At 33.6% G+C, this 17,208-nt stretch overlaps 2 protein-coding genes across 3 annotated transcripts in view; one reads left to right on the top strand and one right to left on the bottom strand.

The window, feature by feature from the left end:
* The window catches only part of LOC119642170 (probable beta-hexosaminidase fdl), a 47,763-nt gene that overhangs the window by 18,062 nt on the left and 12,493 nt on the right, over positions 1 to 17,208 (bottom strand). The gene's annotated exons all lie outside the window — the stretch shown is intronic.
* On the top strand, positions 683 to 7,467 carry LOC119642169 (probable serine/threonine-protein kinase ndrD). Its single transcript, XM_038041162.1, has 3 exons — positions 683 to 2,583; positions 5,033 to 5,180; positions 5,893 to 7,467. Exons 1-3 carry the CDS (start codon positions 2,006 to 2,008, stop codon positions 7,450 to 7,452), a joined length of 2,286 nt encoding a protein of 761 aa, XP_037897090.1. The 5' UTR covers positions 683 to 2,005; the 3' UTR covers positions 7,453 to 7,467.

Below are 17,208 nucleotides of genomic sequence, written 5' to 3'. Positions count from 1 at the left end.
CGGATTTGCTATCAAAGTCAACATTTGCTATGAAGATCAAACCAAAAATATAGGGCAAAGTTTACATTTTCTCTCAAAGTCTATCACTGATACCAAAGATTACATTTTCTCTCAAAGTCTACATTTATTATCAAAGTTTACATTTTCTGTCAAATTCGCAATTGGCTTTGAAAGTCTACTCTTTAATCTCACTATACCAAATCAATCTTTGCGGTCTCGAATCTCGAGTAGGGTAAAGCTTATTTTGGTCGCAATTATAGTGAACGCTTAGTTTGTAAGGGCACTGCTGTTATAAATTGAGTACTAAGCTACGTCCAGCTTTTATCTCTTTTCCAACTTCTTTCTGGCCATGACTACGTTACACGAGTAGGACACACAGCTTTAATAATTGGTCATATTAAAGAAAAAATAACCGTTTTAATAAAGTCCGCTTATTATGCCCTATTAATAAATGAATAATTTAATGTATTAAAAGATTATAAGCATTTCTTAATGCTTCCGTATGAATACCAAAGTAACGAAATGTAATGAGCAAGGAGAATATTGCGGCTCTAGCTGAAATTGACGAACATAGGTCATTCTCAAAAGAAGACAAATCTGCCTGCATTATGTGACGTATTTTTTTCGACAAATTGAATTAATAGTATGTCTTCATCAAATAGATGAAAGAAACAGATTGGTAAAAGCAAAAATTGGTGAAACAAAGCGCGTTTCCTGTAATTTCGAATAATAAAACGATTATTGTACTCAAACTTTTAAGCGTGTGAAAGACTAAACTGTACTATGTGAAATTTTCATTTAAGTATTTTGAAAATTCGTCCTTTAAGGTGTGGTTGTCAAAGATCGCTTAGAAAAAAAGGTGTCTTCGCGGCGGCCAATATGAGATATTTATTCATGAGATATTTATCTATACATAAGCAATCATATATTTCCTGTTAGATCAGTGCGTTTCGTGAATAAACAAAGTATTTAGTATGAAAGTGGAAAATTGCACGCAAAAGATACAATTCGTTTTCAAATCAACACCAACTACTGGATATATAAAAATTGGTTAAAAAGATTGGTCCAACTATCTCTTCGACTGCCTTTGAAACTTTCGCAGTTGCGGAGATTGTTAGTGAACAGATTTAAATGAAGTAGCAGAAGGCATGCAGATGTATATAGTCGAGTTCTAAAAAATTATTTTTTTCTTTTTGTAAAAATAACTAATCCTTCTAGCCAACTAGCATTTACAAAACCAATTTTTGGCCCGAGTTGGTGACACGACTCGGATCTCGACTAGCAACTAGCAACTCAGTGGTCGTGGGTTCAAATGTCAAGTACGATAAACTTTTCAAGCAAGTCGAAAGCCTTAGATGCTGGCAAAAGTAGTTATAATAATAATGATAATGATAATAAATGATTTAAGCATTATTTTTCCCTTAAAGTCGGCCGGAAAAGTTCTTATAAGCAGCACCTTAATGTGGACAATAAAAAGCTTTAATGTTATATTAATTTAAATAAGTGTTATTTTAACACTTAAAGTGGAGAATAATTACTCCTACTCTTCGATTTATTGTTATTGTTGTTGATAGAAAAAATGTAATCTATGACATCATGAAATTGGAAAATATTTAAAAAGTTTTTTGCTCCTTCACGTAGAGCATAGCCTTTGTTTGCTTTTACAAACTTTCGTTGACCTTTAGCTAACTATATTTTGTTAAATATTATGACGGACATACCTTGTCAGCCAATAATTGAGGTTCTTATTATACAAAGAAAAAACCAACAAACAAGAATAATTTTAATAAGTGCAACTAAATAATCGACTTTTGTTTGGCGTTCAGAACCGCCTATTTATATAACCTCTAATACACAATAAGAGAAGCGAGCTTATCTACTTATTAAAAATCTTCCTTAAAATATTAAATTTAAATATAAAAGAAACAAACAAAATCTCAAGCGAGATGAAAATCAATAAAAAGAAAATTAAAGGAAAATATGACAATTAATTCTAATAACTAGAATGTCCTTAAAGCGTTTTTTAATTTTGACTACTGCTGTCAATATTCTTAAGCGAAACGATAATAAGAACGACAGCGACAGCAATTTCAATAAACGAAATACAACAACATCAACACCAATAGAAACAATACTTCAAACTATGAGATTTGCAGAAGGCACACTGGAACCGATACCTCTACAAGATTACGAAAAAGATATACGAAATCAAAATATTGCTTCAACACCAGAAGTGACTACAACAGAACAAAAAACCGCTAAATTAGTTAGTTATGCACACGACAATTACACTTTTGCGCCTGCTATCGCCAGTAATGTCAGTTACGTAGATGATGATGATGATGATGATGATGATGTGGAAGTAAGGGGTAGTGGTGCTAATAGTAACAATAGTGAAGGTATTCGTAACTATGGCGCTCCGATTACTACAACATACTATGGCAGTGGGTTTGGTATTTTTCACCAACAAACAATTCGTTCGAATGGTGGTGGCATAGCGTTAGTAACAGGCAGCGGCAGCGGTGTCAATGTTAATACGTACGCTCACGGTGTTAACACGAATGTTAATCTTCTTTTAGGAGGGTAAGTTTGAATAAATTTATTAAAATTAAAATAATAGAATTCCACTTCTCTATGTCGAAAATTCTTTCTTTGCTTTCTAAGTACATCCGTCATCTATTTATGTTCAAATACGTAAATAAATGAAAATATTTTTAAAAGTACTTTTCGCTTTTTTTCTATTCACTATTTAACATTGAAGATAGAGGCTATGTTTAAAAATCTTAAAGCCTAAAATACAAAATTGTTATTTAATTTTTACAGCAGGTTTTTACGTGGGTTTCAATTTTTGGCCTACACTTCAAAACATCAAGTGTAGGTTATTCAGTGAGGTTTTAGTTATACGTAAAATTCTAAGAGTTATACGCACAACCCCAGAGTACATTTGTGGTTAAGTGTGTAAGAGCACGGTAACAAAAATTTTGAAAAGAAAAAGAGAAGGTATTGGACAGAGTACCTGTCACCATTTATGGAGGAAAAGAAATTCGAGTAGAAAATGTCTATTATTGGTTAAGGGTTTACTACCTCTGACAGAGCCAGGCTATGCAACAGTTCTCCGCGTTCGACTAGGCAAGCGATGTAAAGCTGTCTGCGTTGAACGCGCTATTTACTGATTTATGTCCCTATATTATATACTGCATATTATGTATTGTGTTGACTTGCGATTATTTAGGCAGACAGAAAATGAAGAATTATTAATTTTGTGTTTAGTTAAAGCACGTAAATTGCTTTTTCTTTCCCAGCTTTCACTACAGTTCTTTTACCGCACGACAGAGTTTTACGTGTTAATTACTTGTTCCGAAGTTGGACGGAAACTAATTGCAGATGTCTTGCCCACTAGGTATGATCAAATGTTTTATTTTTCGTGCCATATGTTCTGCGGATCTCCTAAAACAATTTTTCATCCCGCCTTGGCAGTTTGGAAAGACTATTACAGGAGTTTTACGTTGGTTCTGATGGGTCTACGTCAAGGGAAAAGCGGTTGATCTGTATGGAAATTACGTTTCGAATGAGCGCTTCACGCAAAGAAAGCAAAAATGTTAGTTAGGCCTTCATCACGTTCATACTAAGCGCCTCCCCTGGCACTGAGGAATTGATCACCTGCGGGACGATGAGTGACATAATCTCATTCTATTCGCCATTGGACATCGTAGTATTAAGTCATCCGCGTTAAATCGGATATATCGGACCCAACTAAGTAATGATACCATTGATATTCAGCTTTGTCCCAAATCGCTCTGCACCAGTATATTCCGGGCTTCAAATTATCTTAGAAATTCCATTTCATATCTTCCATGCCCATGCAAGTCTTTTATCTTTATATTTGTTTACATTTCACATTTGAAAAGTCGTTGCATCTTCACTACAATTTTTATCAAACCCAATTTGTTTTTTTCTGAGAATTACCTCGCCAGTCTTTAAATGCCTAAATTCGGTTGATCGATTAATGTTTAATGATTCTACAAATTTTTCTGTGTTCCAATGCTTTAAATGGAACTCTCTTTGTGATGCTGATGATATGTAAATATCACGGACGCCTGTGCATATTTCATCGATGAAGCTTTCTATAGCGTGCTATCGTATGAAGTTTTAAGATGGTGTAATGGTTAGGTTCTTTTGTGGATACCGTTTAAAGAGAAAAGTTCTTATCAGAAAACGTATCTTTTCGATGAAATCTCTCTATTGATTGTCATTCCACACAGTCATCGATCAGCCAATCTGGATTTAAATTTCCGCATAAATACTTAAATTGTCCTGCTTGATAAGATGTAAAAAACACCTACTCTTGCCATGAAGTCTTAAATTTCACTCTAAGATATAAAACACTTCTTGCTCCTTTTTTAATTGGAAATGCTCTCATTCTCTTGCTTTACATCAAAGTAAAAAGAAAAGCATAGAATTTGGTATAATATGCTTTTTTTTCATGTTAAAAATCAGTAAAATGTTTTATCGTCGGCGACTTGGCTTAGATTAGAGTAGCTGATCTTTCATAGCAGTTGATTAAGAATTTTATGCTCCTATCAAACAGTGTCCGTATGGTTATGTGCGCTTACTAAGACAAAGACTTTTATTGCTGCATTTAGTTGCGGATATATAACACTTTGCACATTTCTTCATGGCAGCGTCATAATATCTGAAAAATATAAAGTAAATTTTTCAAAACTGACAATCAACTCTCATTTCTCAAATTGTTTACTTTTCAGTGAGCAGCGTCTCCATTTAATTAGGTTTTGCTGACGCCTTCATCTTTTTCAGTTATAGAGTAGCAAGGAATTCTCGTTTATTATTAGTTAAGAGGTTTATTTTCATATTTTTTTTGTTCTGTTAAACAATTCCTTTGATTGCTAACGTATATAGGCGTTCAGTGAACACAAGCAAGATAGAAAATATTAATGAATCTTTTTTTCGTTCGTGTTGTTCTTACTTTTCACTATTACAGAAAGTATGCAATATTTTTTATTTTTATTTACAGTGCTATGCTAACATTGATGACAACGGTACTTTGTATTGTTTGTTATTGCTGTCATCGTAGCATTAAAAAGCGTACGGAGGCTGCTTACCGACAACAACATCAATGGCTGGAAAATGATCCAAATATGGAAATTTATAGCGTCGAACAGGTAAGAAATATATATATACTTATGATATATTTATAAGCACACATTTATGTATATATATGAATATACATATGAATGTGAATGCAAGAAATTTTATTTCATAAACTTTATGGGGAAAAAGTAATTCCTGATGCATTATATAATAAGGTCTTCCTTATTATAGTACATTTTTTATCTGCGTAGGTACATATCTAAGAGAAAATTAAATGCACTTTCAATTTAATTAAACTCTACGTAGCAAGCGCTTTTAGACTTTAATGAAATCAAAGAGCAGAAAGGAAAAAAAATGTCTAAAATATGCAACACATTCATTATTCTCATCCGCCTAATGGTATTTTGTACATGTTTATGGAAATTATAACAGTTATAGGTTAGAATTATAGGCATAAGAATGATAATTGCATTTCAATAAAGTCGTAATTATTTGTTTATAATATTAAATGTTTAATTTTAGAAGATTACTTGTATAAACCATAGTAATTACGTCGTTTGGTTTTATAAATTAAACCTTTTTAAAAAATATATTATATAAAATTTGCATAATTCAAATTTTTAATTCATAAATAGTTTAAATTTTAGTGCAATCAATATCAAAAAGATTATTTCTATAATGCAAGTAAAATTTACGTACAAAAATTTTCCGCCTTAGAGTTCAAGACGAACGAATCCTATGCCGAAATCGTTTGCAAAAACTAATTCAAATTATCTATTACAGTGCTATGAAACATCCGGATTATTTTTAGCTGAATCCACAGAGGGCTTATCGGCGATGTCAACTCTTCATCATGAACCACCGCCCTCGTATGATGCTGTAGTTGCCATGCAAGAACGTCAGCAATTGTTAATGCATCAACAACAACAACAATTAATGTTGCAGCAACAAATCCAACGTAATTCACCGCCACCTGGCTACCGATCGACTTTAGATGTCTATAGCGTATCACAGGCGACATCAGCTCTAACTGGTGCGTCTCTTAACTATACCAATGAAGCATCGGGCAGTTGCAGTCCCCAGTCCGCCGATAATAGATTATCAAATGCCTGCACTTTTCAAAATGAAAATACTATGAAGCATAATTTATGTTTGAATACGAATCAATTAAGCAAACAGCACAGAGCGTTGGCTAATGCAAATTTGCCAGATTTGAATATGAAAAAAGTATTAAATGCCCAATCGTGCTGCTCCCTCCAACGGGCCGAAGTTGAAAACATGTGGAATGCGGCAGCTGCCGCTTTGGCGGCAAGAGAAAGGCCCACGAATAGTTCGCCGACAATAGTCGCAAGTGTGCATAAATCTCTACCCTATACTGCAATGGCGGTAGCGAATGCAATAAAATCCAGCAGCCCCGAAACATTTGGCACCAGATATTTAAAACAAAACAGTTATCAAAGCGGTTGTCCTTTATGTGGCAAATTTCGTTACGATGACGAGTCTACACATTCATTGTCTATTGAAAGCGGCTTACATAATTTGGCATCAGGTGGCATTGATGATGAAGAAGAGTTAGAAGCTGCCTCTTACCACAACATATCAAGAGAAAAACAAAAAGAAGAAAAACAAGAAAACAATTTACTGCAGAATTTTGGCGGAAACGGCATAAAGCAGCGAGAAGAAGAGGAAGACGGACATGAAGAAGAATGCAGTTGTATCAGTCTGCAAAGTAAGCAACAGCCAAGAGACAACGAAAGACAAGCATTTCATAACAACAAAGAAACCGCTAACACTGTTTGCCGACAAGGCACAACGCCGTTTTTCTTATGTAACAATAACCAAACATATAACGATGATGCCGACGATGATTGCGAAATAAATAATTGCGATGACGATGAGCTTACTGTCATAGATAACAAATTCATTAACACTACAGCATTAAATGACAGCAATCCAGGCGAAATTATTTTAAATTCTAAGGAATCTTACAGCGATAACAATAACAACAGCAATAATAATAACAACCAAACGGACCGTAATTCCAATATTTCGTTGTTAAGTTTGGCGAGCAATGCAAATTCGAATGCACAGGATAACAATAACAATAGTACCTCAGAATTAACAACAACATTATTAAATTCTCCCCTAACCTCGTGCAAACGTCCCTCTATTTCTACAGAGTCAAATAATGCGGATGAATATTCATTCGCCTCGACTACGTTGAATTTGGATCGTATTAATGAAAACGGTATCATAAGTTTGGATATGAGTAAAATTATTGATAAAACCGGTCTACCCACCTACGATGCGGCCTTAAAATTAGAATCTAGTGGTTACGTATAAACAAAATATACACGGATAGCATAATCATATTTTGTTATTTAAGCGAAGAAAAAAACGAATAAAAAATGACAACCTTTTATAAAACATGTTTATCCCGCCAGGGAGCAATGGCTTTTTTGATATTGCTATATGACAATCAAGTCCATAAGTGAGTTTATAAAGGCTTGTTTGCTTTCTTTACTTTTAAGGATTATGGCCCCATATAATAGCCCAAAAAAAAAAGAAGACTTTTGAAAATTTTTTTTTGATCTGTTGGGAAAGCTAATAAAATAATAATGATCGTGGGGATGATTAAGAGTATCTTCAAGTCCTAGAAAAAAGAAATGACTTTTGAAAAATTTTAAAAGATTACAACTCCGAAGCGATTCTCATGGGGCACCTATAATTAAAGTTAAGTACAGGCCGCCCCTGTTTTGGTGCACAAAAAAATGCTGATTTTTGTATGATTTTCAAGTGTTTGAAAGAAAAAGTTCAGTTATTGATTGACCGAGAAAAGCCACTCTCTTATTAACAAGCAGGTGAAAGCATTTATTTTGTCCATCAGTTTTCTTAGTTCAGTTGTTCATATAATGACTTTTCAAAGGAAGGAGTTGTATGTGGAGAGGTAGGAAAGAAATCCAATGCGAATCATATTTCCCTCGTCCTAGGACCAAAACACAACATTTTATTATAATATCACTCTCGAATTATCAGTGGTTGAAAACGTAGTTAGACACGAATCATTTGCAATAGCGTTCATGCTTGAGCCAAAACAAGTCAGTGCACAAAATTCATCAAAATATCTCAAAGCCGCGACATTTTGATTGATAGCAAGAGTACATGGACAGACAGATAGGCAGTCAAATAAGCATGGGTCGACTGTACAGTGAATCTGGATCGCTCGATTTTTGGATACTACAGCATGTAAAAATTCTCAGGAAATGGAAACCGTTATATGCCAAAAAGAACTGATTGTCAATGTTTTAAGATGAAAACTTGTTCATAAAATTTAAGTCGAGCAACTTTGAAATATATACGTCTATTTCTGGGATTTCGATATAAGATTTGTCATGACTAGTAGTTACTTAAGAGAAAAGTTTAATATTTAATATATTACGATGAAAATTGACCTTTAGGACCAATGTAGTAATGAAACTGACGGTAGATAATTTGTATTACATACGTTTATTTTTTAATTGTCAATATATAGGGATTATCGTGAAAAGCCAGCCTTTATATTTATTAATAACTGCAGCATAATACATTTTTTAGGAAATAAAATAAATTTGCTAAATTTAGAGTAAGCCTTGCGATATTCTGGGCATTCTTTCATAAGCAAGCTTTTATGAAAAGTATGCCTTTGCAGAAAAATAGTGTGTAATTTTTGCTATGTGTCATTGCTAAAACGAGTGAATAATTGCATTAAGCGAAATAGTTTACGCTACGTAATTGTCGGCCGTGACGCGACTATGATAATTTTACTTCTTTTACGAAAAGTTTATAATGGCCTTACCCCTTAAGTTCATTTGGATAAAAACTTATTGAGCCTTAGTCAACTATACTTGAATTGTGTGCTTCGTAGTCTTGAAAGCAATACATGCAATCTGTTCTCTAATCTCGTTCAGACAGCACTGATATCGACTTGATAAAATCTGAAATAGATTTTTCATTACATTACAACTGGGGGAAATATATCTAAGAATTATTTTATTAATGAGGCAGCAAGAATTTGTTATCAAATCTGATATTATTCCGCTAGAACATGGTGATACTAGTCAAGCGTAAAAATATGGTTTAGAGAAGACATAAAAAAAATATTTTTTGGGGTTAATATATTTCTGGTATGGCGCAAACACTTTCAAGGCAATCAAAACGACATGATTTCTTGAACGGCTTAAATTTGAGGAGTAGGCTGGATAAAGGACTTTGGATTAATTTTGAGATAATGTTGGCTTTGTTCCCAATGAACTGAGTCACTTTAAAAATCCTAACCTTATTAAGCTATATATGACCAAGGGCAAGTTATCGCCGTTCGGATATTTTCGAACTCAGTCCAAACTAACGACATTTTTCAAATATCAAAAGAAAAAAAAAGAAGCTATAGTGCCGAAAAAGTCATGTTCATCAGCAGCTCTTTGTGATCAGATCTTTTTTATAATGTAACGGCTTTTGCTTGATGGTTGAAAATGAATTTCCTGTGATAAGCTGGATAGCTATAAATCTACTGCACGCTTAATAACTGATCAGCGTTTGGGCTTACTTACTTTCGACACAAGCGCGGTGTTTGTTTACTTTCTTCTGTGTTATGTGTTGCCGCCTTTCACACGAGCTCTAATGCGACTTGATATCTTTGACATTACCAAAATGATGCGATTCTAACGCCACTTATTGGGAACAACACAATGGTTTAATGCATATCGTACACTGGTGGTGAGTATATGAGTCAATATAAATTGTTTTTACTTTCTTTTAATCTTTTAAGTACATGTAGCAACGCTTAACGCTTAACGTGTTCATGAATAAATATTAAAAGTTTGAAACATAAAAACAAAAAAGAGAAAATCGATAAAATTTTATATTATCATAAATAAATTAAAAGAGAAAGCAAGCGAACATACACTAATCGGCATAATGCGAAAACCTTCATAATTGCGTAGATATTTGTGACACCTTCGACACCCACTTGAAAAAGGCTTTACTGCACGCGAAAGTGTCACCATTGTCATTGTCACCATGTTTTCATTTTGAAATAAATTTGTTAGTTATCATTTAGAGACATTGATAATGAATTGATTTCATTAGTATGTTGTCTGTAATGATGATAGCTAAAAAAAAAAAAAAAGAAAAAAGCTTCAAAGAACTTGCAAGACTTTCTTGTTAAATATAAAAGAAGTTTGCTCACGTTGCTTACAGAAACTTAAACGCACACTATACTAGATTCTTAAAAAGAATTTTTGCAAAATATGGCAAATTTTCATATGGTATTTTTTACGATTCGATCCGTAAATGGAAAAAGTAAAATTACAAAATCAATAAGATATGGAAGACGCTTTCACTTTGAACATATAGATAATACCTACAATTGTATGATATGTTAAGTTCGTCGATGAAAATATAGGGAAAATTTATTTATTTATTTGTTTTTTTTTTGAAAGACGATTTCTGAAGAGCTACGCTCTAGTCCAAAATAATAGTAATCGAAATGAAATCCATGAAATTTGAATTTTGCAAATAATGAGTAAATGAGAAAAATATATTCGGCTGCGACCAAACCCTTTATACCTATTGCGATTATTTGAAAAAAAAGGAAAAAAATCTACATATTGAAAGGGCGTGGCCAATGTTTTCTATTTTCGTGGAATAAAACTGGAAATTTATATCATGTGTTTCAAACACATACTCATATGAATACGTTTAGAAAAATTCAGATTTGATAGAATCTCTTGTAGGTGCTGCAAACGTTTTGACAAAGGTATGATATCTTAGTATTCTATAATATAAAGCAGGCGTTGTAGGACCACCTTACCACCGACACACAGATGAACGAACATGGTCAAAACGATTTAGACTTTCATACTGATCATGTAGGATATCTGAGATTTCTGGGTGTTGCACGTGTTTTGACAAAATGAATACGCTCCGAATTCTTAAATGATGGATATGATCAAAAATTTGTATCGACCTGTTTCGGTTGCGCGCTCTTGGAATGATGAACTTTTTTTTGTTATTAGCTTACGAACTTGCATTGTAAACTTTAAATAAGTTTAATCCTAAATTTGTGCAACTTGGGCTAGAGAGGCAATTGTGTCTAGTGTGTGTTACAAACCAAATTTGTTTCTTTGAGAATTGCTCAATGATATTATTTTTAGCAATTTTAACAAGGCCATGAACCGGTCAACTTTTCGATGGTAAAAAAAGTTGTTTTGTAAATGGTCATCAATTAGTAAACGTTGGCTATTACATAATTTTGTTTCAATTTGATAATGTCATGCCAGTTGCTATTAAATATTTATTGCATCAAGCAACAGATTAAAATTTAAAAAGAGATCATTTATTCTGTTTCGTAAAAACAAAAAACCAAGAATTTCATGGTGTGCAATATCTTCATTATATTTACTTATTCGTGTAAGGATACGTTTATATATGCAATTGCGGATGACAATCGTTGATATTCTAGTGATTTTCTTTTTTTTCATTTTACTTATAATTGCTGTAGTTATCAGTGTATCTTATAAAAAATTCTTTGTCAGATCTAGCATTATCACGAGGGATTTTTAATGTTAATGATAATGCGACCATTTTTTTTTCATGTCTACATTCAGTTTATCAGAATGACGGCAATGCAATAAGTTTTGCTCTCATATCCCTTAACGCTCCCCGCCGATTACCATGCGGTTGCAATTGTGGTTTTGCAAAGGTTTCTGGCACATGTTACAATAGTCCGTTAAGCTTTCCAACGGTAAATACAGGTAAGAATCCTGTCTTTATTCCTAATGATTAATTTAAAAAAAAAAAAAATCAAAAAATACTTTTCGAATAACTTAAAATTCAAACGAAACTTATAAGGTTTGCTAAGAAAAAGTGTTGAGGAATTTTATACGGTCTCTAACACAGTTGTATATTTGATTAGAAGCTCTTTTGCTGTTACATCATTTAGAAGATGAAGAAAAAGTTTATTCCGTTTTCCGTCAAAACTCAAATTAATTTATTATGCCAATCACCGAAGGATGAGGTTATATTCAATTTGCCAAAACGTCTACAACGTTCAAAAGGAAGTTTCAGTGTATTTATATTCTTGCTCAGTATCAAACTCTGAATGTATTTAAGCATATCCGTCTGAAGGTCTGTCCAATTGTGTAATGTGCGTTTTAAACATTCTTCTCGCCGCAAAAGTTAAGCAATCGACTTCAAATTTGGCAGAAGTATGGAAAGTTCTTGCACGAAGGTTGCTATTGAAAACAAAATCATTCAAATAACGCGTAGAAGCAAGCTTCAAAAATCCTATAAAGTTTACAAGTTCGTAGCCAATATCAACGCGACGCTTTTGCCATTTTTCTAGTAAAACTAATGTGGCATCATTGGAGAACTTTCGACTTCTCTGGACGAAAAAACAAATCGAGGGATTTTCGCAAGACTCCTATAAGTCGGTTCTCTACCAGTCAGTTTTATACCACTAAGACACCGAAAGAAGTGATAGTCGGACGGACCAAAAATCGGACTATACAGTTTTTGCTTCAATATTCCTAAGTCAAGCCCTTTAAGTCTTTAAAACTGTGCACCATCTGTCATTGTCGCGATGGAAGGCAACACTTCCCCTAATGATCAATTTTGGAGGGCTTTAACTAGCTTGCGCGTTCTAATCGTGCATAGAGTTATTATTGACGATAGATAGCTCATGATGCACGATTCCCCGCCTAAATCTGCCAAATGCAGAGAGTCACTTCACATAGCCCCCCATGCGGGTGTTGTCATCGTTTGTGCACTTTAATTCATTTTGGATTACAATTTTTATTAAACATTATTGTCGCATGGAACCAGCCGCTCGTTCTTAATCTCTTCGAAAGTGACTGAATTTGGTGTCGTTTCTTCGGTGATTCGTAGATGTCAATTCAGTTCATTAAGTTTTTCACTGTTGATTCGTGTGGTACCATAATATGGTTTGTCTTTCCCTTAGTTATTTATGAGAATGCTTCGAATAATCTATATTCAAACGAGAAAGATAGGGAGCTATAGGGCGTTAATATCGGGGAATATCGTTCAATGTAAAATGTAATTAAAATGTTACCAAAATAAGTTCAAATGATAATGAAAGGTTTTCTACACCACACTACCACTCTTCCCGGAAATCTGCGTAATGCTATCGTCTTGGTCAAAGTGGTCTTGCAAAAGGTAACAGCTTCTTTTTTGTTTTAATTTCGGCTGATTTTCAAGACGCAATTACTTTCAACTAAACTAACAATTCTCAAAATGTGTTTTTTCATTCTTAACAACCCATAGGTCACACCTTTCACAATTGCTGCTTAACGGTTACTACGGCTATCATCACCAAAATTGCAAGACTAGACATCATGAAATTTATTGTTAACTTGTCGAATTTAAATCTTGAAAGTCTGAGAGGTAAACGGACGACAAGTAGGTTAACTAGAGGATCTATTATTAGTCTAAAGTAAATAAAATTTCCGCAGAAAATGGATGTAAGTAAACCAAGAAAATTTTCCCTCAAACGTATGGTTCAATCTACATATTTCAAGTCTTTTTACACCTACCACTGTAAGACGGGGGTACACTCATTTTGTTTTTTTCCATAATGTATGCACCACCCGAAAGGAAGCTTCAGAGACCCCATCAAATTTATATATCCTTGATCAGCGTGAAGTTCGAATTTAGCTATGTCTGTCGGTCTGTCCATCCCTGTGTCTGCGTGGCTGTGTGGCGTGTGTTATTTGCGGTCTCCTGGTTAGAAAAATGAAGATATAGACTTCAAATTTAATACAAATCTTGGAAGTTCTGCACGAAAGCTGGTATCGAAAATGGGCCAAATCGGTGGGAGCGGAAGCGCGCCGTGGAGCGTAAACTGAACGCAACTCCGTTTTTTTTGACAAAAATTTTTGGATATTTGCTCGTTTTGCTCGGGAATTATAAAAGTTAGAAGGCTGAAATTTTGCACAAAAATGGAAAACATCCGTCACGCGCAAATAAAGTTACGAGTGATTAGATTTTGTTTTTTCACTTTTTTTGTCGTAAGGCAAACGAGACCGAATGTTTAAAACTATTTTCTAAATTTCTCAAATGGAGATTTATTATCTGTCTAAAAATGGGTTAATTTTATAACGAATATGGGAAACCCAGCGATAAATTTGTTCTTAATAATACCAGCGATACGAAAATCAAATAACAGAACTTGGAGAGTAGAATGCGAAAAGCATAGTGGTGGGTATGCGAGATTCGGCCCCCGCCGAATAAACTTTCTTACTTTTTTTGTTTTGCAACGAATCCACACAATAGTAATAAATGACAATGAAAATTTGAACCTTTAAACATATATTATATATACATATGGGCATACAGACATATGTACATACATGTATATATGTGAATGTAAAAATTATTGATTTTCCATTTAAGCAAATAGGCTAAGAATAGAAAATGGAACAAAACAAGTATGCAAAACATTTAATGAGAACGAACACCTCATACAGACGCATGTATTTATAAACATTTGCAATTATACGAATAATTGCGACACGTACTTGTTTATATGCTAAATTTACAACCGTACATCTCTTTGGGCACTTTTAATTTTCGAGGCAATAAAGAGTTCTCTTTATTACTTTGCGTTCTTATAAAACATGTTTGTTGCATAAGATGCATGAGCTACTGCATAACCACAGATGCAATTAGAAAATGTCAAGAAAGGGTGGAATTTTTTCTGGGAAAAATTTAATTAGTTAAGTTTTGCGTATAGCATTGAAATACTAAAAATGTTATGTTTATGAATATGTTTGCTCTAAATAAAAGCAGAGTAGAAATAACACATGGCATTAACAACATCTTACCCAAATAAAAAATGAGGCAATCATGTCGCCAAGTGCAAAATGGTCCTAGTGAACTATGATTTTAGATCGACGTACGTGATTTTTGGGGAGTTTTGCTTGATAGTTTATACACGAATTAGAGATAACCAAGGACGTATCCGTGTAGATAAGAGACGCGACTGCCAATTTAGTGTACGCGGGCTTCAAATATCAGCGCGGTAGATTACCACATTTTGCCGTCACAAGATTTGACTGCGCTTTCTCGGTAAAGTCATTACGCTTATCGAATGGGCATGAACTTCTCTATATCTTTCTCTACTTATTTCTTCATTTCGTCAGCGTGTTACACGACAAAAAGACATCCCACGAGTGATAGGTCAAAGAAAAAAAGAACAGTAAAATCAACTACTTCTATTTTTACGCAAAATTCTCAATTCAAGAAGTCAACGTCATGTCGTAAACCAAAAGCTACTTTTACTGGATGGTGGTCCACAACGCTGGAAGTTTTTTAAGTACTATTGTACCTCTGCTAGTGAAACGACCTTTGATCCGCTCGAACTACTTTGTTTCTCCAAATTACCACTTCATCTAAGACACTGTTACATCCAATTTACGCTGGAGTAACTTAGGCGATGTTTGACTTAGACGTTGTTTAGCCTACTTTTTTATAAAAGGGGTCCTGGTTAACTAATAAAATAGTTAATGAGACGTCATAAGTATTATTTAAAATTTTCGATGCAATTTTGATAGACGTTTAAAATAATCTTATCTGCTTATAAGATATCACTTATTTGCAAACCATACAAGTTATATCTAAACATTGACATAGAGCAACTTTGTCTTTCGCATAAGAAAACTTTCTCAAACTATTAAAAAATTGGATGAGAGCAATGTTACGCGCGAATATACGAACTCAGAAATCACGTCAATGTCAAAAACATTAGATGGTTGACTGAGCTAGAAAGTAATGTTCACGTTACCAAGTAGTATGCGTTCATGTGAATATTTTTAAAAAAATGTATTATTATTATTTTAATTTTAGACTAATGAAATGAATTCTTAGACTAAAAAAAGAAATTGAGCACTAGCAACACAGGCTATCGGCTCTATAAAAATGTAATACACAAACGTTGTTTGTAATAAACATTTGTTGTTGAAACTTTTATACTTTCTGCACTTTTATTTCGATAAACATTGTTGAAAATTTTTTATGCAAATTTATAATGTTAAAGTCTGGTTCTTATCATTCATTTGTCTGGAAGAGACCAAATTCTGAAAGTTTTTAGGCCAATTTTACAGAAAGTAATATTTTTATTCACCTAGTCAAAGTGAAATATGGAATAGTATATTACAGACAAATATCACAGGGTCGGAGATTGTGGCGGATAAACGCACATGTCATTGTAAAGCTAGCTAGTAGCTAGCAGTAATGGAGGACTTTCACTTTATAATCAACAAACACTCCACAAACGGTTACACATATATAAGAAATGCTCGCACGGAAAGGGAAATTTTCAAATTTAAAGATTTTATTGTATAGTCGTGTGGGCGTTATAGACGTATCCTTTGCAAAGTTTAAGTCACTTCCAAATTATTGCGCACATTTGCAGGCGATATTTTCATATTTACGACAGATACTACAAAGTTGGGCAGACGAACATATGGAGAGACGGACAGGCGGACATATTAGAAGCCTTCCAAATTTGAAACTGGCCAAGAATTTATATATTTTATGCGGTTTTTGAAGCATGTTTTTGCGTATTATAAAAATTTTGAGAAAAAAATTAATGTTTGATACACTATTATATTCTATATATACATATATAAGTTATATTAAGTTAAGATATAAGTGTGAAGATAAATTCGAATTTAACTAGTAAAGACACCTACCATTTCTGTTAACATACCTCTGTTAACACCTTAACAGAGCTCATGTTAAATACTTACAATTGAGATATAGTTGGTTTGAAAGCCTAATCCGTCCATATTAAAAAAAAGAAAAGATTTTTGTGGACATTTCATGAATCCATATAAAACTACCTTTCAAACAAACTAAAAAAATTCAAATTCTGCTTATGGAAACTGTTTCTAGCGGTATTTGAAATTTGGCAAGTTAGCGAAAACTGCATATGAAAAACACCCAAATTTGACACTCTGGTGCGACCAAACTAGAAAATGTCGCCTATATTCACCTATATCACGTGAATCTATATGAAAATACCTATCGAATGAGCAAAAAAAA

This window comes from Glossina fuscipes, unplaced genomic scaffold (assembly GCF_014805625.2).
Source record: "Glossina fuscipes isolate IAEA_lab_2018 unplaced genomic scaffold, Yale_Gfus_2 221, whole genome shotgun sequence".
Taxonomy (NCBI): Eukaryota; Metazoa; Arthropoda; class Insecta; order Diptera; family Glossinidae; genus Glossina; species Glossina fuscipes.
This window is presented reverse-complemented; position numbering and strand designations above follow the sequence as displayed.

What these genes read in the sequence shown, in the direction of transcription:
- LOC119642169 (XM_038041162.1), top strand. Translation starts at nt 2,006, where the DNA reads ATGTCCTTAAAGCGTTTTTTAATTTTGACTACTGCTGTCAATATTCTT. An exon ending in GTTAATCTTCTTTTAGGAGG is followed by an intron (nt 2,584 to 5,032) that starts GTAAGTTTGAAT and finishes TTTTATTTACAG; the next exon opens with TGCTATGCTAACATTGATGA. An exon ending in AAATTTATAGCGTCGAACAG is followed by an intron (nt 5,181 to 5,892) that starts GTAAGAAATATA and finishes TATCTATTACAG; the next exon opens with TGCTATGAAACATCCGGATT.